The sequence below is a fragment of the Stenella coeruleoalba genome, assembly GCF_951394435.1.
Source record: "Stenella coeruleoalba genome assembly, chromosome: 5".
NCBI classification, from domain to species: domain Eukaryota; kingdom Metazoa; phylum Chordata; class Mammalia; order Artiodactyla; family Delphinidae; genus Stenella; species Stenella coeruleoalba.
Genome location: NC_137150.1, coordinates 4,435,795 through 4,460,616, shown reverse-complemented (window position 1 = coordinate 4,460,616; position 24,822 = coordinate 4,435,795). Strand labels below are relative to the sequence as shown.

Here is a 24,822-nt window from a genome sequence, read left to right as displayed (position 1 = left end):
AACCCTAGCACATGATAAGAGTCATCAGAAGCATCATGAAATTGCAAAACAGCCAACTGGCCACCAAATGAATTTCCAAAGCGAAGGGAACATTTAAGAAAGGTTTTACCCATTTTAGGCAGCAGTAAAACATCTAATGATTAAACCATAAGCTGTTTCCACTGTGTCCATAAAAGGCAGGAGGAGCATTGGAACTGTTAAATATTCTCTGTTTCCTCTTCCTCTAACAGTAAGACTCATGAAAAAATCATCAACAGTGAAATAGGCAACGGTCAGAGTGGTGAGGAAACCAGGTTGCCTATTTTTAGATCATTCAATGCTTGGGCCAACCACGTGGTCCTCAGTCCAGTGAAATGTACAGGGGCCCACAAAAATGAAGCTGCTGAGTGGGTGTACAATGTTCTTAGGCCCCATTTAGGAAGAATCCATCTCATTGTCTTCCATCTGGTTCTTCAAACTTCCTCCCTGACCCTCCCCAAGAAATGAGATTTTCACTACTACGACATTATCCCAAGCCACCATCATCTCTTGCCTGAACTGGTACAATATGCTCCTAACTGGATTTCCTTCTTGATTTCAATTCTTTGCCATAGGAACGCCTTCCTTAACACCCATCCAGGTCAGTATTCACTTGACCTGCAGTCCATTCACAAAGAAACCAGAAAGATCATGTAACATAAAATTAATCATCTTGTGCTAGAGAGGGTGTGGAGAAAAGGGAACCATCCTACACTGCTGGTGGGACGGTACAACCACTATGGAGAACAGTATGGTGGTTCCTTAAAAAACTAAAAATAGAATTATCATATGACCCAGCAATCCCACTCCTAGGCATATATCTGGAGAACACCATAATTTGAAAGGATGCATGCACCCCAATGTTCGTTGCAGCACTGTTTACAATAGCCAGGACATGGAAGCAACCTACATGTCCATCGACAAAGGAATGGATAAAGAAGATGTGGTACATATACACAGTGGAATATTACTCAGCCATAAAAAGGAACAAAATAGTGCCATGTGCAGAGACGTGGATGGATCTAGAGATTGTCATACAGAGTGAAGTAAGTCAGAAGGAGAAAAATATTGTATACAAATGCATATATGTGGAATCTAAAAAAATGATACAGATGAACTTATCTGCGAAGCAGAAACAGAGTTACAGGTGTAGAGAACAAACTTATGGTTAGCAAGGGGAGAAGGGGAGTGGGACAAACTGGGGGATTGGGATTAACCTATATAGCCCACTATATATAAAATAGGTATCTAATGAGAACCTACTGTTTAGCACAAGGAACCCTACTCAATGATCTGTGGTGACCTAAATGGGATGGAAATCCAAAAAAGAATGGATATACGATACGTATACGTATAACTGACTCACTTTACTGTACAGAAGAAACTAACACAACATTGTAAAGCAACTATACTCTAATAAAAATGAATAAAATAAAATTAAATTAAAATGTTAAAAAAAAGAAAAGAAAGGAAAACTATTCTGGTTAAAAAAAAATTTAACTCCTTCCAAACCTAATAAAACTTGAGTCTGTCAGCAATATCAAAAAAAATTTTTTTTAATTAAAAAAATAAAATGAATCATTTCAAAGCATACAGTTCAGCATTTAGTACATTTACATGTTGTACAACCATCAGTTCCAAAACATTTTCCTCACACCAAAAGGAAGCTCTGCACCCATTAGCAGTTACTCTGCATTCCTGTTCTCCCCAGCCCCTGACAACCCACTCATCTGCCTCCTGTCTCTATTCTGGATATTTCTGTAAATGGAATCATAAAAGAGATTACCTTTGGGGTCTGTTTTTTTCCCCTTATCATGTTTTCAAGATTCATCCACGTTATAGCATGTATCACAACTTCGTTCCTTCATATGGAATATGTACATATATACCGTACGTGCATATACCATATTTAGTTTATCCATTCTTCAGTTGATGGATATCTGGGTTGTTTTTACCTCTGACAATTTTGAATCGTTCTGCTGTTAACATCTGTGTAAAAGTTTTCTTCGAACACCTATTTTCAATTCTCTGGGCTATATACGTAGGAGTAGAATTGCTGGGCCATATGGTTAACTTTGTGAGGAATTACCAAATTGGTTTACAGAGCAGCTGTATCATTTTACATTCTCACCAACAACCTACAAGGGTACCAGTTTCTCCACATCTTTACCGACACGTGTCTTTTTTTTTAAAAGGATCTTTCTACAGCTGTAGCTCAGATGATTTAACTGCCCTCCACTGGCTCCCATCATGTAGAATAAAAATCAGAATCCTCCAAGGCCCTAGGAGATGGGAGACATGAATCCCTCCCTCATCTCCTTCCCCATGACTTGCCTTCTTTCTCACTTCATGCCAACTACGTTATCCTTCTCATCAATCCCCGAAAGCACCAAGCTGCTCCCATGGGAGGGTCTTTGTACTGGCTGTTTGGAATGCCCTTCCCAAACATCTCCACATTCTACTTCCTTATTGAAGCTTCAGCTCAAATGGCATCTGTCCCAAAACGTTTACCCTGAAGAAACCATAGCACAAACCCACCGCCTGAGCCTGAGTTCCCTAGAAAATAAAACTTGATGCAAGAGTTAAATACTAAAATGCATTATTGGGAGGGGAGGGAACGGGGTTGAAATCCTAAGGAAATAAGGATATAAAAGGGAAGTGGGATGGTGAATAAAAGAAAACATATGCCAGGAGAGTGTTATTCAGCTGATCATGGTTTCTCCAAAAAAAAACGAAAAAAAGAAAAATACAAACCATAACTTGGTCTTACAGCGTTTCCAGAAGGGCTCTGTGAAATTACTGAGTCTCCTAACAGTCTGTCACTAGAGGGGTCAGGGAGACAAAGAACGACTCATTTATCTTCGAGCTCTTTCCAACTGCCTGTCTGTCATTATTTAAAGACTACTTTATAAGGTTTTGTTTTGATTTGTTTAATTGTGTTAAATACACATGACATAAAATTTATCGTCTTAACCATTTTTAGCCACACAGTTCAGCACTGCTAAGTACACTCACATAGTTTGCAACCAATCTCTCCAGAACTCGTCTTCTTGCAAAACTGAAACACTATACCCATGAAACAACAACTCCCCAGCTCGTCCTCCCCCAGCCTCTAGCCACTACCTTTCTACTCTCTGTCTCTAGGAATTTAACTCCTCTAGGCACCTCATATAAGTGGGATCCTGCAGTATTTATCTTTTTGTGTCTGGCTTATTTCACTTAGCATAACGTCTTCAAGCCCCTCCTTGTTGCAGCATGTGACAGGATTTCCTTCCTTGTTAATGCTGAGTAATGGTCCACTGTATTTATAACCACATTTTGTTTATCAATTTCTCCAGTGCTGGCCTTTTGGGTTGCTTCCACCTCTTGGCTATTGTGAATAATGAAGCTGGGCTTCAAGACCTCACTTCAGTTGTTTTGGATATATACCCAGAAGTGGAATTGCTGGATCATATGGAAATTCTATTTTTAATTTTGAGTAACTGCCGTACTGTTTTCCATTGCCACTGTGTCATTTTATATTGCTACCTACCATGCACGAGGATTCTAATTTCTCCACATCCACACCAACACTTGTTATTCTCTGAGGTTTTTGTGGGGGTTTTTTGTTTTGTTTTGTTTTGTTTGCGGTACACGGGCCTCTCACTGTTGTGGCCTCTCCCATTGTGGAGCACAGGCTCCGGACGCACAGGCTCAGTGGCCATGGCTCACGGGCCCAGCCGCTCCACGGCATGTGGGATCTTCCCAGACCGGGGCACGAACCCGTTTCCCCTGCATCGTCAGGCAGACTCTCAACCACTGCGCCACCAGGGAAGCCCTGTTTTTTTTTAAATAAATTTATTTATTTTATTAATTTTTGGCTGTGTTGGGTCTTTGTTGCTGCACTCGGGCTTTTTCTAGTTGCAGTGGGCAGGGGCTACTCTTGTTGCGGTGAGCAGGCTTCTCATTGTGGTGGCTTCTCGTTTTGGAACATGGGCTCTAGGCACGTGGGCTTCAGTAGTTGTGGCATGCAGACTCAGTAGTTGTGGTTCACGGGCTCTAGAGCACAGGCTCAATAGTTGTGGTGCATGGGCTTAGTTGCTCCACGATGTGGGATCTTCCTGGACGAGGGCTCGAACCCGTGTCCCCTGCACTGGCAGGTGGATTCTTAACCACTGTGCCACCAGGGAAGCCCTCTCTGAGTTTTTTTTTAATAGTAGCCATCTTAATGGGTTGAGGTCCCACAGGGTTTTAACTTTTCCACACTTGGAGGTTGTGTGGTGCAGCTCTTTCAGGAAGCTTCTGAACAAGCCAGAGGATTCTTTCTTTTTTTGGCCACACCACGCATCTTGCGGGATCTTAGTTCACTGACCGGGGATCCAACCCGGGGCCCCAGCAGTGAGAGCACCGAGTCCTAACCACTGGACTGCCAGGGAATCCCCAAAAGCCAGAGGATTCAAACAACCATTCCAAGGTAGGGAATAGACAAGGGCCTTGCTACTATGCATAGAGTGTCTTTGGATTGTGATGGTGGCTGTGGTAGCTTTATGACTCCAAGATGGTGTAAGCAATTGTTAGGCCCAATCCAGCCAATGACGTAAACAGCCAGAATGGGTATACCATTAGGTAAGGTTAAGCAAACCCAAGACGGTGCATAAACTGGGTTTAATATATCCATTTACCCTGCTTCATTTTCCCCAATATATTTGTCATTAACTAAAATTAAATGTTTAGCATATTTATTTTTTTTGTCCACCCCCCCTAAAATATGTAAGTTTCACATCTGTCTTCTTCATCTCTGTATTTCCAGGGCCTAGAGCAATCCCTGACTTACATTAGGGAGATGCAAAACCATAGAATGAAAAATTAATAATCTGTCGACCTTCTTTTTGGCTTAAATCAAAATTCACCTAAGCCTTTTCCTACCAGTTATGATGTCTCAGATTTGGTTGCAAGATGGTCATTTCCGGTCAGCGTGTAGAAAACCACAAGAGAGAGTATCCTTCTTACCCTAAAACGAGAACAAACCAGAAAGCCTACAAAAGCATAAAGTTTCAGAGAACTGAGGATGCAGAGAATGAAAAGGGAACTCCATTTAATGAGTCGTAACTCCCTTCTGAGGAGAGAAGACTGCCACTGCTTTTACCCCACAGAAGCAGTGAGAGAAGAAATCCACCATAAAAAGGAGGAAGAAGACACCAGTGGAATCTGTCATGGCTGCATGTGGACGAGCATGACGGATCAGAAGAGTGGATGCCCTGCAACAGAGCAAAGCTCTTCCATCCACCGGTTCCCCACCTTGGCTCTTCACCAAGTGCACGAAATCAAGGGCAGAATTGCCCAGAGGTCTCCCTGAGGTGCACAGGGCCTTCTACAAGTGCAAGACAAAGAAACGCCTGCTGAAGCCTTGGCATGGCAAATCTGCTTGAGCACAACAGGACTTCACGTGGGTCAGAAGACAGCTGCCAAAGGCTGGAGTTGAGGCAGGAGAGCTAAGACACCTTTGTCTGAGGCATGGAGCCACCTCTTGGAAGGCGTGGGGCAGATCATCAGGGCAGAGAGAGATTTTCTGAGAGGCAAAAGTTGGAGGCAGGACTGGCGAGTTAAAAGAATGGACCAGCTCCCCAAAAAACTACCAGCCTGGCTATAAAACACAAGGGTTATTTGCAGGGTTTCACTGGGGATCAGATCCCAAAATCTGCTGAAGGAACAGTCTTGATTCACCCTCACAATTGAAGCTAATGGTGAGCTGTTTCTAACCAAAACTTCAACAAAGCTGTAACTCAGGTCAACTATAGGTTAGATTAACTCAGCATGTCGGAAACATGAAAGAAGAGGAGTGCCCTTTTATGACGGTGATATTTTATTCTCTACCATACTTTATACAAGATATGCAGCATACTATAAAATATTACAAGATATGTAAAGAAGCGAGGTCATGTGACCCATGGCCAACACAGGAAACAGTCAATAGAAGAAGACCCAGAAGTTGGCCCAGGTAAGTATGTTAAAGGATAGAGTGGAAAAGATGACGAATGTGCATAAATAAATGCAGAATTTCAGCAAAGAGAAGGAAACTATTAAAAAAAATGAAATGAAAACAAATGTAATTAATTCCATGGGCTTATCAGCAGGTTAGACACAGCAGAGAAAGCGATCAGTGAACTTGGGGTCTCTGCACTTGCTCTTCCCTGTGTCCAGATGCTCTCCTCTGTACCATGTGATTCACTCACTTACCTCCTTTAGTTCATGTCTCAAATGAAATTTCAGCACTGAGGCATAGCCCTTTATTTTTAAATAAACCTACTCCTTTATTTTTCTCGAAAACATTTTAATATATGTGAGGTTATAGATACAGATGCACAAAAAAAGCACACGAATGTGTGTGTATATGTCTACTGATATATAGTTATTTATTTTAAGACTTTTTGTTGTCTTTTTCATGTCAGAATGTAAGCCTTGGAGTTAAGACACTTTGTCTCTATTGTTCATTGCTTTACCCCCAGAACCTAGATTCTCTATTGAGAATTGAGAATGCAGTCGCTGTTCAATTGATATGTGAATTATTGAATTAACAAATATATGAATGGAGCCAGACATCATGGCTAACTGCTGTCTACTGTAATTGGGTGTTTACAGTACGGTGCACTTGAAGGGTGGAAAGAAAAACACAAAATCGTACTTCAACAGTTTGCAGTGGTCAAACTTTGAAAACCAATAAGTGCAGTCTTTAAGTAGAGGGTCAAATGAGGAATTCTGTGTTATAAAAGGATAATTCTGGTGGCAGAGTAGTAGAATGGAATTGACAGGCAGGGAACTAAGATGAAGAAAATCAATTAAGAGTTTATCTGCACAGCAAAGGAAACCATGAACAAAATGAAAAGGCAACCTATGGAATAGGAAAAAATATTTGCAAATCATGTGTTTCATAAGAGATTAATATCCAAAATATATAAAGAACTCATACAACTCAGTAGCAAAACCCCCCAAACAATCCAATTAAAAAATGGACAGAGAACCTGAGTAGGCATTTTTTCCAAAGAGGACATTGTCAGATGGCCAACAGGCACGTGAGAAGGTGCTCAGCATCACTAATCATCAGGGAAATGCAAATCAAAATCAAATGAGATATCACCTCACACCTGTGAGAATGGTTATCACCAAAAAGGCAACAGGTAACAAGTGTTGGTGAGGATGTGGAGCAAAAGGAAGACTTGAACACTATTGGTAAGAATGTAAATTGCTGCAGCCACTATGGAAAATAGTGTGGAGATTCCTCAAACAATTAAAAAAAGAACTACCATATGATCCAGCAATTCCACTTCTGGATATTTATCCAAAGAAAATGAAAATGCTAACTCAAAAAGGTACTTGCAACCCCATGTCCTTTGCAACATTATTTGGCTTCCACGTCAAGACATGAAAGCAACCTAGGTGTCCATCAATAGATGAATGGATAAAGAATATGTGGTATATATATTCAATGGAATATTACTCAGCCACAGAAAGGAAAGCTTGTCATTTGCAGCAACATGGATGGACCTTGAGGGCATTATGCTAAGTGAATAAGTCAGACAAAGACAAATACCATATGATCTCACTTATATATGGAATCTAAGAAAAAGAAAAAACAAAGTCCAGACTCATAGACAGAACAGATTGGTGGTTGCCAGAGGTGGGGGATGTGGAGTGGGTGAAATAGGTGAAGGTGGTCAAGAGGTACAAGCTTCCAGTTATAAAATAACTCCTGGGATGTAATGTACAACATGGTGACTACAGTTAATAATACTGTATTGCATATTTGAAAGGTGCTAAGAGAGTAGATCTTAAAAGTTCTCATCACAAGAAAACAATTGTAACTGTGTGGTGATGGATTTTAACTAGACTTATTAGGGTGACCATTTCACAATATATAGATATATTGAATCAATACGCTGTATAATGAAACTATATAATGTTCAATAATGTTATATCGCAATTGTATCTCAATTTAAATAAATAATGAAACTCTAATGAACTTTTCCTCACATGTACACAAAAATTAACTTGAAATAGATCGTAGACCTAAATGTAAAAAGGAATACTATAAAACTTCTGCAAAAAAAAACAAACAGGAGAAAATCTTCATGACCTCGAGCCAAGCAAATATTTCTTAGATATGACACAAAAAGCAAAAAGCATGAAAGAAATTGATCATTTGGATTTCAATAAAATTAAAAACTCTGCTCTTCAAAGTATTGTAAGAAAACGATAAGGTAAGCCATCGTCTGAGAGAAAACATGTGAAATTATGAAACGTAGGGAAAAAAGAGGCTCTTGCTCTAACAAAGACGAAAGTTGTTGGGAGCCTGAACCAGTAATGAAGTACACATAAAATGAGGCTTTGGCTTTTCAAGAGACGTTGCAGCAAGACCCAGCAGGTCTTTGTGATAATTAGACTTGCGGGTGTGGAGGTGTAAACGCAAGCAAGCATTCTCAAATGACTTTGAGCTTTCCAGCGTTGGCGCCTGGGAAATCGCTATGCCTTTACAAAGATGAGAAATACAGGAGCAGAAGCAAGGTTGTTGGGGAAGATTATGCTTCCTTTGGGTCTTCTGAAGGATGTCAGATGAAACTATCTAAGAGTTAGTTGAAAATATGGAGAACATAAAGATGGAACTTATTGAGGAGGTCAAGGCTACAAACAGTAATTTCAGAATCACCTCTCTCGAGATGGTATTTGAAGCTATGAGAATGGATGAGATTCCTCAGCATTTATCATCTGTGCCTGCCCTTAGGTTCTTACCATGGAGTCCCACGTGCCTGCTATTCTTCAGATCTCTCTCCAGATAAAACATTAATTTCCTTGAGAGCAGGAATTGTGTCTTACACTTTCTGTATATTCTTCTCTACACCAAAGATTTCCTTCTCAGGGATTCCCTGGTAGCGCAGTGCTTAAGAATCCACCTGCCAATACCGGGGACACGGATTCAATCCCTGGTCCGGGAAGATCCCACATGCCATGGAGCAACTAAGCCCATGCGCCACAACTACTGAGCCCGCGTGCCACAGCTACTGAAGCCCACTCGCCTAGAGTCCGTGCTCCGTGACAGGAGAAGCCACCGCAATGAGAAGCCTACGCAGCGCAACAGGGTAGCCCCTGCTCATCGCAACTAGAGAAGGCCTGTGCACAGCAACGAAGACCCAATGCAGCCAAAAATAAACAAACGAACAAATAAATAAGATTTCCTTTTCTACACCTTGAAGATAGCAGGGTTCAACAAACATGATGGAGTCATTTGTTAAATTATTAATATCCTACAGCATAGATACTTATATTCTCCTGATTCTGAATACTTATTTTTATATGTCTAGAAATGAAATGTATTTTATAATTGACGTGGGCTGTCAGTGTGGATATAGTTTTTTTCCAAAAATATTTGTTATATTTTTCTGATACATCTTAATGTATCTCAGAGCAGTAGAAAAACAACACTGGACTAGAACTTGAGAGATCAGCATTTGAATACAAGTCTCCCCTCAGCTACTTATGTGGTCTAAAACAAATAACCTAAATATCGAGACTTTTATTTCCTCTCATGTAAAACAAGTCCAAACATCCTGCATCTCATATTTCAACAAAGTTGAGAATAAAATGAATTTTGAGGCCTTTACAAGTTAGGTAATAGTTCAGATCATAATAGTTGCAATTAACAAAACAACTTGCTGTTTTAAGTTACCTGCTCAGGCATTTTTTTTGAAAGCAAGATTCTTAATGATCAGGTCTTTCAAAAAATGCTATGCTTGGGCTTCCCTGGTGGCGCAGTGGTTAGGAATCCACCTGCCAACGCAGAGGACATGGGTTCGAGTCCTGGTCTGGGAAGATCCCACATGCCGTGAAGCAACTAAGCCTGTGTGCCACAACTACTGAGCCTGTGCTCTAGAGCCCGCAAGCCCCAACTCCTGAGCCTGCGTGCCACAACTACTGCAGCCCACACACCAAGAGCCCATGCTCCACAACAAGAGAAGCCACTGCAATGAGAAGCCCACGCACTACAACAAAAAGTAACCCCAGCTCGTCACAACTACAGAAAGCTCAAACGCAGCAACAGACCCAACGCAGCCAAAAATAAATAATAATAAAAAATTTATAAAAAATAATGCTATGCTAACTATTATGTGGAAAATCCAAGATCAGAATTTTAGTTTTCTAAACTATAGTTTCCTTAGATTGGAACTGCATGTATTTAAAAGACCATTTTAGTCCCTCAGTGGCTTTCTCCAATATTTAATATATAATTGTGTAAACTATCATGTAAAAACAATGCATAGCCTCTTTATAATAATGTAGTTCCTAAATTCTAGGAATAGAGCAATTGTACAATGTATTATTAATATTGTGGAAACATTTTTGGAAAGAAAACAAAAATTTTCACATTAAATATACTTATCAATTTTAAATATGTGAAAAATTAGTGCTACTTAGAATCAAAGAAATACATTGAAAAGCATGATTTGGAGACTAGAGAGGCTGTGTTCTTTATTCAAATGTAAGCCTTAATGAACACAACCAGGAAGTTGAACAAACACATCCCATGGGTGTGTGCTCACAGGAGCTGCTCTCCAGTCTCTTGAAACCTGCTGACCTAGTGGTTCACCCCTGCTTACTCCTAGAAAAGATAAAAGCCTAGGCAACTTTAATTCCCAAGCATTATCTCAATTCTGTAGCTAAAGAGTACAACCACAGTTCATACTCTAGACCCGCAGGCTGTAACGTCTCCCTGAGCTAGCCCTTATTAGAGGCCAATTTTTTGCAGAAGTACTTCTCATCACTGTTCCTGAAACCACGAGGCTCAAAGTAATGAGAAAGGAAAGAGAAATAGGAAAGTTCTTACTTAACTGGCCGTATTTTAAACTAGCTTTGCATTTTGAGCCTGGCAGATGTTTAAAGATAATTCCTTCACTGTTAAGTTATTTTGTGACTTCTTCAGAGATTTCCCAACTGGGTACATTCTGTTCTTTCCCAAGACCCAAGACATCAATCCTCCCACTGTTCCCATTTAGCCCATTGATTGTTAGCTACTTATCACACACAGACTCTCTTTGGGGAGCCCACAGAACTTCCAAGAGACTTTTTGGCTGGAATTCAAATGGCTCCCAGCTGGCTCTCCCATGTGCCCATCCTCTGAACCATAGGTACAACTCATTCACCCTCTGCCCAGAGAAACTCTGGGAGCACAGACCAGTCCAAACCCAGTCACAGCAACTCTATTGACAAAGAAACTAATGATCAGATGCCGGTCCTCTGTGCCTGTGCTACAAGAATCCCATCTCAAAATCACCATGGTCCTGATGAAGCACATTTCACTAGGTATGCTCCCAATCCCCTGCCAAGGTCAAGGGCAAGGATCACTGTACACCTTACACCAAAGAAATCCTTTCCACCAAATTCTGAAGATATTTCAACAATCTCATTCTTGTACCACCCCTTTTCAGATAAAGTCATCATAGAGCTATGAAAACACTTAATTTTTTCTTTGAAAATTTGCATCTTTTTTATTGAAATATAGTTGATTTAGAATATCATGTTAGTTTTAGGTGTACAGCACAGTGATTCAGATATATATTCTTCTTCAGATTCTCTTCCTTTATAGGTTACTACAAAATATTGAGCAGAGTTCCCTGTGCTGTACAGTAGGTCCTTGTTGATTATCTATTTTACATATAATAGTATATTAATCCCAACTTCCTAATTTATCCCTTCCCCACCCCACCCTCCTTTCCCCTTTGGTAACCAAAAGTTTGTTTTCTATGTCTGTGAGACTCTTCCTGTTTTGGAAATAAGTTCATTTGTGTCTTTTTTTTAACATTCCACATATAAATGATACCATATGATATTTATTTTTGTCTGTCTTACTTCACTTAGTATGATAATCTCAAGGTCCATCCATGTTGCTGCAGATGGCATTATGAAAATCTGCATCTTGATTTTGTAACTCAGATTAGAAATTCCTCACTGTTATACCTTAATTCTTCATCTGAAACTTCCAGTTCCAGAAATATAAACATAAAATTATATATTACCCTAATGTCATTCTTAAATATTTCACTCGGGCAATTTTTGTTTTCTTGTACTTTTGGTTAATAAGCAACAGAAACTTGCTGTTTCCTTGACATTCTGCTGCAAGAGAAAAGAATCCCCGAAGAAAGAAAGGAGATACGTACAGCTTATAAATCAATAAATCTTATGATTTCAACATAATAAATGAGTTTGGGAAATTGTCCAGGGTCAGATCTCTGATGTATTGCTTATATAGAATGTTGCACTAGAGTATATAACCCTTTCATTCAGACTTTTTAAGCCAAACCCAAGTTTGGAAGAAAGTTTACTTCCTTTTAATTTTTAGGTACTGAGGCTGTGTGTAGGGAAAAAATATTACTATCTTCTGATTAGATAAACTATACTTCATTTTATAAAAAGGAATTTAGTGAAGCCAATAACATATGTTTCAGGAAAGTGTAGAGCAATTGATCACTAAAACGTCTATGTACATTTGATATAAGAATCAAAGAGCTGATTATGAGAACAATTACAATAATAATATTGGCAATACTTGCCTCAATACTTAACCCATACAATAGTTGTAAGAACGAGTGAATGCAGTTAGCTGGTGTGGAAATTTACATAATCTTAGAACAATCAAGCTGGGCTAGATCATAGTGTACTGACCAAAAAACCCTAAAATCTAATTGACTTAAAACTGATCAAAGATTCTTTTCTTGCATATATCACGTTATATCTTGCTTACATCATTCTGTTGGGATCCAACAAGGAGGCCCTGATCACAACAGTAACTCAGGAGTAATTCAGACTGATGGAAGTAACCACGTCTCAAATGTTGTCAAGTGCTGTGCTGAAGGGAAAGAGCTCCCCGCAGGATCTCACATCAGTAATTAAATCCTCCACCCAGAAGAGATACAACATTTCCTCGCATGATTTATTGTCCAGAGAAAATCACATGGCGCCATCAACCACGAGGAGTCCTGGAAATGCAGACATACTGTGTGCTTCAAAGTCAGGGAGCCTAAAGGATTCCCTAAGAACATTAAGGTTGACCACAGTTTTGTAAACAGGCTCTATCCACATGTCAAGCAAAGCGGGCCACTGGCTATGCATGGTTACATCCTACCAATTTAACAATAGTATCAGAAAAAAGATAATGTTTCCAGGTACATCTGCCCCAAACAGAGGCCTCATATAAGACTATCCAAGCTTCTGTCAAGAGTCTATCCTCCTTTGGCCACACCTTAGTCACAGGGCCATCCCCTTGTATGATGTGCTGTCAATCACATGGCCCTACCTCCCATCACAATGGGGGGCACAAGACCCAGACTGGCCAATCAGAGCTTCCCATTACAGACCCTAGAAATTCAATCTGAGATGTGACAGGAACCGAGTCAAAACCGTTAAAAACCATTTGGACGGCCTTCCTGACACTACCTAAGAGCACTGTTGTGTCTCTGTTATCACTATATATAAAGACAATATAATTCTTGAAATGATGGCCCCTATTTTTGACTCACGTAAAGCCTGTCTGAACATGAAACCAAGCACGCAGAATGAAAATCTTACAAAATAAAAAAATGTAATTTTTTTTGTATTTTGAAATGTTTTAATTGAATGAAGTGTCAAAAAATTTAAAGGTTAGAGGCATTAACTACGTTCTACTAAAACTCCCCATAAATACTTGAATTCCTCATGAAGTTCTTCAACAAATTATCACAGAGATTCTACTTGAATACCCCCAGTGACAGGGAACTCATTTTGAGATAGACAATTTTATTTTTAGAAATTAAATTTTTCCTGAAATTTGTCTCCTTCAAGCTTTTATCCTATATCTATCTTATCTTCTGAAGTCATACAAAATTAATCTTTTGCACTGCTGTGCTGCTCTTCAAATATGTGAGGAAATCAATTATATTCTAATTTCCATTTCCTTCAAAATTTCTTCATGTACAAAGTGGAAAAGAAATTTAATCTTGATGACATTGATTAAACCCTTACATCCAGTTACATCTAAAGTAAGCGCTATCCTTGGTCTTTTCATTTAAGTGACCCATTTACATTTCTCCTGCTTTTGCCTTAAAAACCAAAACTGAAGCTTCCCATTATTCTGTTCACTGAAGAAGTATTGCTTTGATCTATGTAAGTTCAAATCTAAACAAACTCCTCGGAAAAAATATTGATCAGGGGCTTCCCTGGTGGCGCAGTGGTTAGGAATTCACCTGACAATGCAGGGGACAGGAGTTCGATCTCTGGTGTGGGAAGATCCCACATGCTGCGGAGCAACTAAGCCCGTGTGCCACAACTACTGAGCCTATGTGCCACAACTACTGGAGCCCACGTGCCTCGAGCCCATGGTCCTCAACAAGAGAAGCCACTGCCCTGAGACGCCTGTGCACTGCAAAGAAGGGTAGCCCCCGCTTGCCACAACTAAAAAAATCCTGCACGCAGGAACGAAGACCCAACGCAGCCAAAAAATAAATAAATAAATACATTTAGTAAAAAAAAAATATTGATCATTCCAATGGAGTTTGTTGACTTTAAAAAGAATATTAGGGGCTTCCCTGGTGGCGCAGTGGTTGAGAGTCCGCCTGCCGATGCAGGGGACACGGGGTCGTGCCCCGGTCCGGGAGGATCCCACATGCCGCGGAGCGGCTGGGCCCGTGGGCCATGGCCGCTGAGCCTGCATGTCTGGAGCCTGTGCTCTGCAGTGGGAGAGGCCACAACAGTGAGAGGCCCGCGTACCGCAAAAAAAAAAAAAAAAAAAGAATATTAAATGTTTCAAGTTATTTTTGTTCACTTTTTCTCAATTATCTCTGATAACAGAACCTTTACTGATGGCAGTAATAATTTTACGTTGTTCAGAAATTCCAGTTCTTGTATAACCTAAGCCTATAAATTACAAAATATTTTCTCCTAGAAGTATAAACTCAAATAGAACATAATGTATTCCCCTAGAATCTTCAGTTTTAGAAAGGGGCCATGTCATACACAACATCCCAAATCTTTTACAATGCTGCCGTCTAACTTTTTGAGATCTTAGTCGATAAAGAAATCACTTTTTTTTAACATTCTTGATTTATGCTTGAGGACCCCAATAAATTCTAGTTTATCACCAGTTATATAATATGCAACTATAAATGTGAACTCAAATGGAGTCTCCAGGGACAGTGTATTTTTTTAGCCCCCTTTCTCTGTAAATGTCAGCTACAGTAACTAGTGATCTTCAACATACTAGCACTAAAGATCTATTGATTAATTATAAATAATGGGTATCTGTTGACTGTTTACCACTTACTTCCATGCCTTAACCTAGAATCTCAAATTTCTTTTCTATCATAGATCACAGATCATTTTATTGCCACTTGCATTGCTTAGCGTAATGTCTCAGGATGTGCGCTCTGAAATCAGATTACCTGAGTTTCAACCCAGGATCCTTTACTTGCTAGTTACGCATCCTCCTGCAATTACTATACTTTTCTGTGCCTCTGCTTTCTCTTCTATGAAATGAGACTAATAGCTAACTCCTAGATAGTGGTGGCACATAAAACAATCTATGAAAACATTAAGAACAACATGTGACATAGAGGAGATCAATATAAGTATGACATTGCAATTCTCATTATTATTATACATTCAGAAAGTTCTCATCTTACCTATGCCTGATTTCCAAATTACCTCTCCAAAATGACTTCCATGTAAGTATTATATTTCCCTAGAAAACTTACAAATAAAATCATGGGAGTCATGATTTAGAGATCTTTAGAGATTTTAAGAAGTTGTAGATTCTAAAGTGTACAATAAAAAATGTCAGAAAATCAGATATGAAGTTAGCCTGAAGGAGTATATTGCCTCCTTAAACATTCTGACCACCTTCTTCCTGTTCACCCCTTCCCGTTTCCCATCTAACCCTTTCCGTCTCCCTCTATAGAGGCTAAAGTCTTATAAATCATAATGCATCTGCATTAAATCAGGAAACCCTTGGGAACCTGTACATGTTTCTTTTTATAGAGCCAGTATTGACTTTATTATAATGCTACTTATATATACAGAAAAATCATAGTAGAAGCTACTTATAACTATTGCTCTCATTCAACAATAAAACCAAATTAAAACTCAAAAAAGTTACCAAACCAATAAAAATATAATTAATTAGCAACAGTAATGTAACACAAATGATGATGTTATTTTGCTGAAACTAATCCAGAACTCACAACCCAATATGCTACTAACTGCTATGGCAGAGAGAAAATTTTGAGTTCTACACTTTTCACTACTTGCTGCTTTGCTATGATTCGATTCTCTCAACTCTCTTTTCTAATGGAATAACTGGGAAATCTTTGTTGGAATAACCTTCAGGGAAGACATGTGGCCTTCACCTGGTATTGGTTAACTTTGTTTTTTACTTGTTAGGACCTGACAACTGATGCAGTGCTACTCAATGTCAAACAGCCAAAACTTCAGGCACTGAAATTTCTAAGCAATATCCTGTTATAAGATAGACATTCTCAGATGCAACGGAAAAAAAAATGTTACATTTAACTTTATTTTAATTGAAATAAAAGTCATAATATCATTATTTCCACAGAGAATTGTGAAAACATGTTACACAAACTCCCAGACCCCAGTCTTCATGTGTGGGCTATTCCAATAACATGGCTTTCTTCTTCCCATCTAGCTAATCAAGTAGAGAGAGAATTAATATTTTTACTGGAGAAGTAGGTCATTTTGAAATGGAGTGACCAATGTGTCCCAGTTTGGCCAGGTGTCTCCCAATTTTAGCACTGGAAGTCCCATGTTCTGGGAACTTCCAGGGCAATTCAGGAGGGTTGGTGGCTTTCCTTCGGAGCACGGAGCACTTAATGTGTTAAAGGAGGCTGGCGTCTCGTTCCCCAGTGGGAGACAGATGGGGATAAAGTGTGCCTGACTGTCACCAGCAGCCTCCCCCTTACTCAAGCCCTACATCTCATGAGAACCTACTTAATTCCAGACTTCCCTACCCATGTCCTGGAACCAGGAAGAACTTAGTCTTCCCCTGGCAAGAAAGCGAAGTTTAGAAATAATCTCAGAGTATTCCACGTAAGATCAACAGCTCCTCCAGCCACGTTTTGAGTAGGTCACCCTACCACCTGATTTGCTTCTGGCCATGACCCCTGGATCTCCAGGTTTCTTCCCTTTAGCCTGAGAGCTAGCACTCAGGGGAGGGAGATTTTCGTGTACCTCAACTCAGCAGGGCTTGCTTTCAGGCTCCAGACATCCCCCCATAAAGAAACTATTGATCAATATCTTTTATGAATATAGATTCAAAAATCATCAACAAAATATTGTAAATCAATCTAGTAACATATCAAAAGGATTATTATATGCCATGACCAAGTATGATTTGTCTTCAGAATGCAAAATTGGTTCAATACCCAAAAATCAGCTCAGGTGATACACCACATTAATAGAAAATTCTAAGGAATCTACTAAAAATTTTTTAATTTTAAATAAAATGAAGTAATAAAACTATTAGAAGAAAGGAGTCCAGTGAGTTTGAAGGATATAAAATCAACATATTAAAATCTATTTTTTATACAGTAGTCGTAAGTAAACTGAAATAGAGATTAAAAAAACAATTGCATTTAAAGTCTCAATAAAAATAACTTAAGAATAAATTTAATAAAAGAAATGTAAACTTATACTCTGAAAGCAACAAAACACTTTTGAAAGAAAGTAGAGAAGACCTAAGCAAATGGGAAGACATCAATGTTAAGACATTAATAGTGTTAAGATGGTGATACATCCCAAATTGGTCTACAGAGAAAATAACACATTACATAAAAAGTAACAATTCAGATGACTGACAGTTGGTAAAAACAAACAAACAAACTAAAAACAACAGCAACAAAAAACACACAAGAAAACAGGAAACGAAACCAGAACAGAAAACAGGATACTTGCATTACTTTTCTATTGCTGCTGTAACAAATTACCACAAACTTAGTGGCTTTAAAGAACTGAAATGATAAATAATTTAAAATAATTTTCTTATTTTATAGTTTTCCAGTTAGAAGTCTCACAGGGGTCTTACTGGACTAAAATTAAAGTGTCTGTAGGGCTGCATTCCTTTCTGGAGCCTCTAGGTTAGAATCCAGTTCCTTGTCTTTTCCAGGTTTTAGAGGCTGTCCACATCCCATGTTTTGTGGCCCCTTTCCTCAGGTTTCAAAGCCAGACACGCTGCATTTCTCCAACCATTTATCCACAGCTGGACTACAGCTGGAAAAAGATTCTCTGCTTTTAGGGACATGTGATTAAATTGAGTGCACCTGGAGAATCCAGAATTCTCTCTCCACTTCGATGTCCTTAATTGCAATTAAGTTGCAACACTGTAAATAAGGTAACCTTCTCTCAGCTTCCAGGCATTAGAACGCAGACATCTTTAGAAGGAAAATCAAAACGAAGTCCGTGCTGCTAAGGGAGCCCTCCAAAGTGGAGCCAGGAGGCCAGTGAAGAACTGTGACTTATGCACATTTCAGCCTGGATGGAATCTGACCTTTTGACCATTTATTGTCCTAACAAAGGCATCCAGCAGATCTGCCAGAAACTCAAGATACTTATCAGACCCTTACCCTTAAATAACTTGTGATTCCTCAAGGACAATTATTTCCTGATTTGAGTCAGAGTCAATCACAATTCACACTGAGCAACTTTAACAACCTTGTGATTTTTTGTCTTTATGAAATTCTGGCTCTTTCTCTTCCCTAAAACACTGTCTGTTTTACCCAAATATGTGTCTCCCAAATTGCAGTTCTTAAGACCCCAAATAAAGCTCTTGTTCTTTGCAGCCTTGATACTGATTGTTTGACATATCTTTGAGGGGCTATTTTTCTGCCTGCCACAACAGTGCAACACCAGTTTTAAAGCTCTGGGAGCAAAGAACTGTCAATCCAGAATTCTACATTCAGCAGAAAATATCTGGGAATAAGACAAGAAAAAGAAATAAAAACTGTACAGATTGGAAAGAAAGAAAATTGTCTCTATTTACAGGTAACATGCTTGAGTATGTAGAAAAATGCCAAGAAAGCTCCAAAAAAACTCTTATAACTGAGTTTTCACAAGATAAAAGATTGATATAGAGAAACCAATCACATGTCTATATATCATCAATGAATAATTTGAAAAAATTTTAAAGCATAACTTACAATAGGTACAAAAAATGGGATTCATATTTGCAAGGCTAACAAAATATGTGTGGGATTTATGTACTACAAATTAAAAAACCCTGATGAAAGAAATCAAAAACCTAAATTAATGAGGAAATGTTCCATACTCATACATTGGAAGGCTCAATGTTAAGATGTCAACGCTTCCCAAATTGATCTATAGACTTAATAATATCCCAATCAAAATCCCAGAAAAATTTTTTGTAGATATTGACAAGCTGATTCTACAATTAATGGAGAAAAGCAAATAAATTAGAAGCCAAAACAATTTTGAAAATGAAGAAAAACGTTCAGGAACTTAACAATACTTGATTTGGGGGCTTGCTTAACACTACTTGATTTGGGGGCTAGCTATATAGCTCAAAACTATATTGTATTGGTGAAAGGATAGATGGCTAGACACAAAAACAAATGCAACTGACTAGAGAATCCAGAAATAAACTCACACAAATATACTCAATTGATTTTTGTCATAGGTGGAACAGCTCAGCAGAGAAAGAATAGTTCTTTCAACAAACAATGCTGGAACAATTGGATATCTATATGTCTCACACCTTACACAAAAATAAACTCAAAATGAATCATAGATCCAAATGCAAAGCACGAAACTATAAAAATTTAGAAAAGAAAAAGAGAAGATCTTCATGACATTGGGTTAGAAATGTGTTCTTACATACAACACTGAAAGCACAACCCACAAAAGAAAAAAAAAAATCAGACTTCTTCAAAATTAAAAATTTTGATCTATGAGAGACACTGTTAAAAGAATGAAAAGACAAGCTACAGGGTGGGAGAAATTTGTTGCAAATCTGAAAAAAGACTTCTATATAGAATATTAAAAAAATCCTCAAAGCTCAATTTAAAAAAATAATAAGAAGAAGTCAAAATAGTTAACACAACTTCACCAAACAAGATATACAGGTGGAAAATAAACATATGAAAAGATGTTCAACACACTTACCCTTAAGGAAATACTAATTGAATGCACAATGAAATACTACTTACATACCTATTAAAATGTCTGGGAAAAAAACGGACAATATCAAGTTCTGGTGAAGAATCAGAGCAATTGGAACTTACATGTTGCTGGTGCGAATGTAAAATTTTACAGCCACTCAGAAAACAGTCTGGCAATTTCTTATAGAGTTAAACATACAATTACTATGCGACTCAGTGAAAATGTATGTTTACACAAACACCAGTGTGTAAATGTTTATCACAGCATTTTTCATAATTGTCAAAAACTGGGAATAAGCTTTCAACAGAAAAATGGATATATAAACTGTGTTATACCCATACAATGAAATATAACTCAGCTCTAAAAGGAATGATCCATGATTCCACTCACATAACATTCTGGAAAAGGCAAAACTATAGGTATGGAAAACAAACCTGTGATTGCTATGGTTTGGGAGTAGGGGGTGGGTTGACTAAAAAAGGGTAGCATGAAGAAATTATTTGAACTGATGTAACTGTTTTGTATCCTAATTATGATGGTGGTTACATAGCTCTATACACTTGTCAAAACTCAGAACTATACACCAATAATCATGAATTTTAAAGTATTTAAATCAAATAAAATAAATGTTGGCCAAAAAAGAGATCATGAATCGCTTTTCTTCAATAAATTTGCACATATACTTATGACATTTGCAATATTCCATTAATGCATAATAATAAACACTAATGTATAATGTATAATAATTTAAGCTTCTATGGTTTGAGGTTAAATAAACATTAAAAGTGCCATCTCTATTTAACTGGGTCTATCAGCTGTCCACACTTGTACACACGCATGTACCTACACACAGACATGTACACACACACACACACATCCTTATACACAGATTGAATTCTTTAACATAATCCACATGATGCTGTGTGATCTGGCCCCTGACTATCTTTCTAGCCTCATCCTTCAATGTTCTTTCTTTGCTTAACAAGTAAATATTCTCTTCCTGGCATACTCTAGCCTATACTGTTTTCTTGAAATGTTACTTCCTTACGGACCCCTGCTTGGTTAAGTAATCCCCAGACGTACTCTCACTCCACCCTGTGCTTTCTTGTCAACTGCCTATCACAAGTGTAATTAATTACTTTTTTTGTGTTGATCTATTAGATGTTTCTCTCCCTTTTCCACTCAATGAAAGTTAGATCTATGTTGGCAGAGACTGTGTCTCTATTTCTGCTCTATGCCCAAGAACTAGCACAATATCCAGCTTATAGTAGACACAATCAAAAATGTGTTAAATGAATGAATAAATGAAAGATTTATTCAATAGTTATTATCTTACAGGCACTTATGCCTGTAGTTCAAGGTGGGAGAAGTGCTTCATATATGGCGCCAAAAGCAAGTTAAGACGCTCGAATGAAAATAGAGGCCTAATCTCAAAAATGACATCGTGCATACCAGAAGTTTTCTAAATTTTTGATTTCAGGATCTCCTTTCACTCTCACAAATTATTGAAAAACTCAAAACACATTTATGTAGGTTATACCTATAACTATTTAGTGATATTAGCAATTAAAGCTGATCATTTTATGAAATATTTAATTATTCATTCTTTTAAAAATACCAGTAAAATGACATGAATTAAAATAACATTTTTATTTGAAAATATATTGAGGAGAGTACCATTGTTTCAAATTATTGCAAATCCCTTTAATGTCTGACTTGTTAAAAGAGTAAATCCTCTACCTGCTTCTGTGGTCAATCAGTTGAATTAACTCCACTGCACACACATAAATGAATGAGAGTGAAAAAGGCAAATAACGTCTTAGAAATATTACTAGGAAAATAGCTTTAACTCACAGACCCCTTGAAACGATCTGTACATTACATTATGACAATCACTAGTGTAAAGAAATCCCAGAGAAATGCTTTATCTAGGAAGAATATATATAATTAAAATATCACGATGTCTATTGACTGAACACTTAGTTATACCCAAATGGTAATAATTTGCACTGAAAACACAGTTTGAAGATAAACTTAAAGAAAAGTCAAGCCCAGGCCCGAAGAGAAGCCTCATCTTTCCAACTTCAGTTTCTTCAGTTATATTTTCTTAATCCTCTGGAGGATTCCTTGCTTTATTAAAATACGACGTTAATGTTTTCCCTCACCTTTCTCCTTAGAATGCAAAAGCAGTGTCAACTTCTCTCTAGAAGTGACTAAACCTCTAACAATTTCTGAAGGAAAAAAATTAAGGTAGTAGTTCACAAGTCAGGCAACAAATCAGTATCGCCTGGAAAGCTGCTGACGCTTCATGGGTCTCAGGACACCTTCCTGAGCGGACAGCACTGACTGAGAGTCACTGTGTTTGTGACTCAAAGGCCCAAAGCTCGGAGTTCATGGCATCCCTTCCTAATTCCTCTATCTTCTTGTAAGGAGCCCCAGGAAGGAATAGAAGTTTGAACAATAGCAGCTCTCTCTGCCTTTACACATTATGGCAAAATGTATATTTTACTTAAGATGTATCTCTGTCTTGGAAGCTTATAGTCGCTTTAGCTGTTCTTAGTTGGTAGCGTCTCTCTTGTGTATCTGCAGCCTTCAGGCCAGGCCGGTTGCACAAGAGTGCGCACTGCAGCTGCACAGGACCTGGCACCCAGAGGGACCCTGCACTTGGTCCATGGCTCTGCTGTTGCCGTCCTGCAATTACTAAGGATTGTTTAACAAGGGTCTCCACATTTTCATTTTTCACTGAGCCCCATAAATTATATACTGGTCCTGATTCTAGGCTAAATCATGAATTGTAACAATTTGAAGAAGAACATGTTGACATTATTATTATGACAAGACAGACCTCAAGCAGTCTGCTATACAAGAAGAGGTTCCAGCCGTAAGAAAGTGAGTCCTGGGGATGTCATGTGCAGCATGGTGAATATAGTTAATAAAACTCTGTTGTGAATTTGAAAGTTGCTGAGACACTAAATCGTAAATGTTCTCATCCCAAGAAAAGAAACTGTAAGAAAAAGTGTGGTGATGGATATTAACTAGACTTATTGTATCGATCATTTCACAGTATATATGAATACTGAATAATGATGAAGTACACTTGAAACTAATACCATGTTATTTGTCAATTATACCTCAATAAGAAAAGGATATAATAAAAAAAAAAAAGAAAGGGAGGGAGGGAGGGACAAAGAAAAGGAAAGGAAAGGAAAGGGAAAAGGGAAGGCAAGACAAGGCAACCTACTGATATTTGCGGGGAAAAGAAAGAGATTCCTAGTGATTCGCTACAGTCTTAAGCCCCAGATCTTCCTCTTCCTTTTTCTAAAAGCCCCAAGCCACAATTCATAACCTCTTCTTCTCCTCTTAACAAGAGGTGGCCTACCTCTTGTATTCATGGCCTACCTTCTTTTTACTGTCAGGAGCTATAAAAGGATTATATCAGTGAGGTTCCTAACAGAAAGCAGGAGCTCATGCAAGTTAGGATAATATGAGAGGAGCTTACAAACTGTGTACAGGAAAACCAGAATGTGCTGTTGAACCAACCCAGGATAACGACAATGACCCGTGGGCTTGGAAGGAGTCATGTGGAAGCGTATACTTTGAGGAAGATATTGGATGTTAGTCAAAGAGGCCAGTCAGAGGCAACTTGAGCCAGAAAAGTGAACACACCTCATTCTTTTCCCGCCTGTTGATCTACAGCCTTGGTGATCTATTGGCCAAACCCAACCAGAAGGTAGAGGGAAAAAAAGACCATACATTTAAGCCTTACAACTTGGTTTCCCGGGGCAGAAAAAGGTTAGAAAGTGTGGGTCTTGAGATGAAGTGTGAAATTACCTATCACAGTTAACCCCTTTTTCCTCTTAGTATTCATGCTTACCCTTTGTCCAGGTTGAAAATTCACGTCCCCAACACAGGAAATGTTTGAAGTCCCACTGGCAACTGTATAATAGGGTGATGTCGACTCAGTCATACTCCCATCGCAAACCTCATATGCTAGCCGATGCTGGAGTTCTTCACGTAAGAGAAAAGGAAAAAGTGGAAAAATGAACAATCGTTTTGTTCTTTCTGCGCCTGGCTCCTAAGACCTAAGTTTTTAATTAGAGCTTCCTTCTTCTACTCCACAAGATTCATCCCTGTGGGAAATGAATCAGTGGTCTTATCTTTACTGGGTTGCCACAATTTTTTTATTAGCCAGAGTCTCAAAAGGAACTCCAGGGAACTCCTCGGCTCCCAGAAATAGTCTTTTTTGCCACCACCATAGAAGAACCACCCAAATTCTCTCTGATAACTGGGATCGACTTCCACACAACGATGGTATTCTCTACCTGTTGGTTCAGTGGCAGACAAAGCCCAGTATGTAGAGAGGAGCAGTTCTAGCTTCCAATTCATGGGAACCATAACTATATTACTTGGTGGAAGTACTCCTCCCTTGAGCACTAGGACCTCCAAACCCACTGGGCCCATGGGCCCAGCAAAGAGCAAACAAAAATGCGTACAGTGGATCGTTAGGTGTGACAATGAAAGTTGCCACTGCCACCTCCACCCATTGGTTCCTCACCCATGCATTCTGACTATAGGGTAGAAAGCGTGACAAATGTGTACTACATGCATGTGTGCAAGCGT

General features: G+C 38.7%; 1 protein-coding gene across 4 annotated transcripts in view; it reads right to left on the bottom strand.

Moving 5' to 3' along the window:
• Window positions 1-24,822, bottom strand: part of LOC307186875 (uncharacterized protein) — a 341,925-nt gene that overhangs the window by 87,172 nt on the left and 229,931 nt on the right. For 3 of the 4 annotated variants that reach the window (XR_013828492.1, XR_013828493.1, XR_013828494.1), the window contains one exon: window positions 24,077-24,210. Coding sequence is in view for 1 of the 4 variants with exons in the window: in XM_079922474.1 (XP_079778600.1) it covers window positions 23,996-24,210 (215 nt within the window). In the remaining 3 variants the exon portion in view is untranslated. Of the gene's footprint in view, window positions 1-23,784; window positions 24,211-24,822 lie in introns of those variants that run through there. The other variant, XM_079922474.1, reaches the window with a different exon arrangement.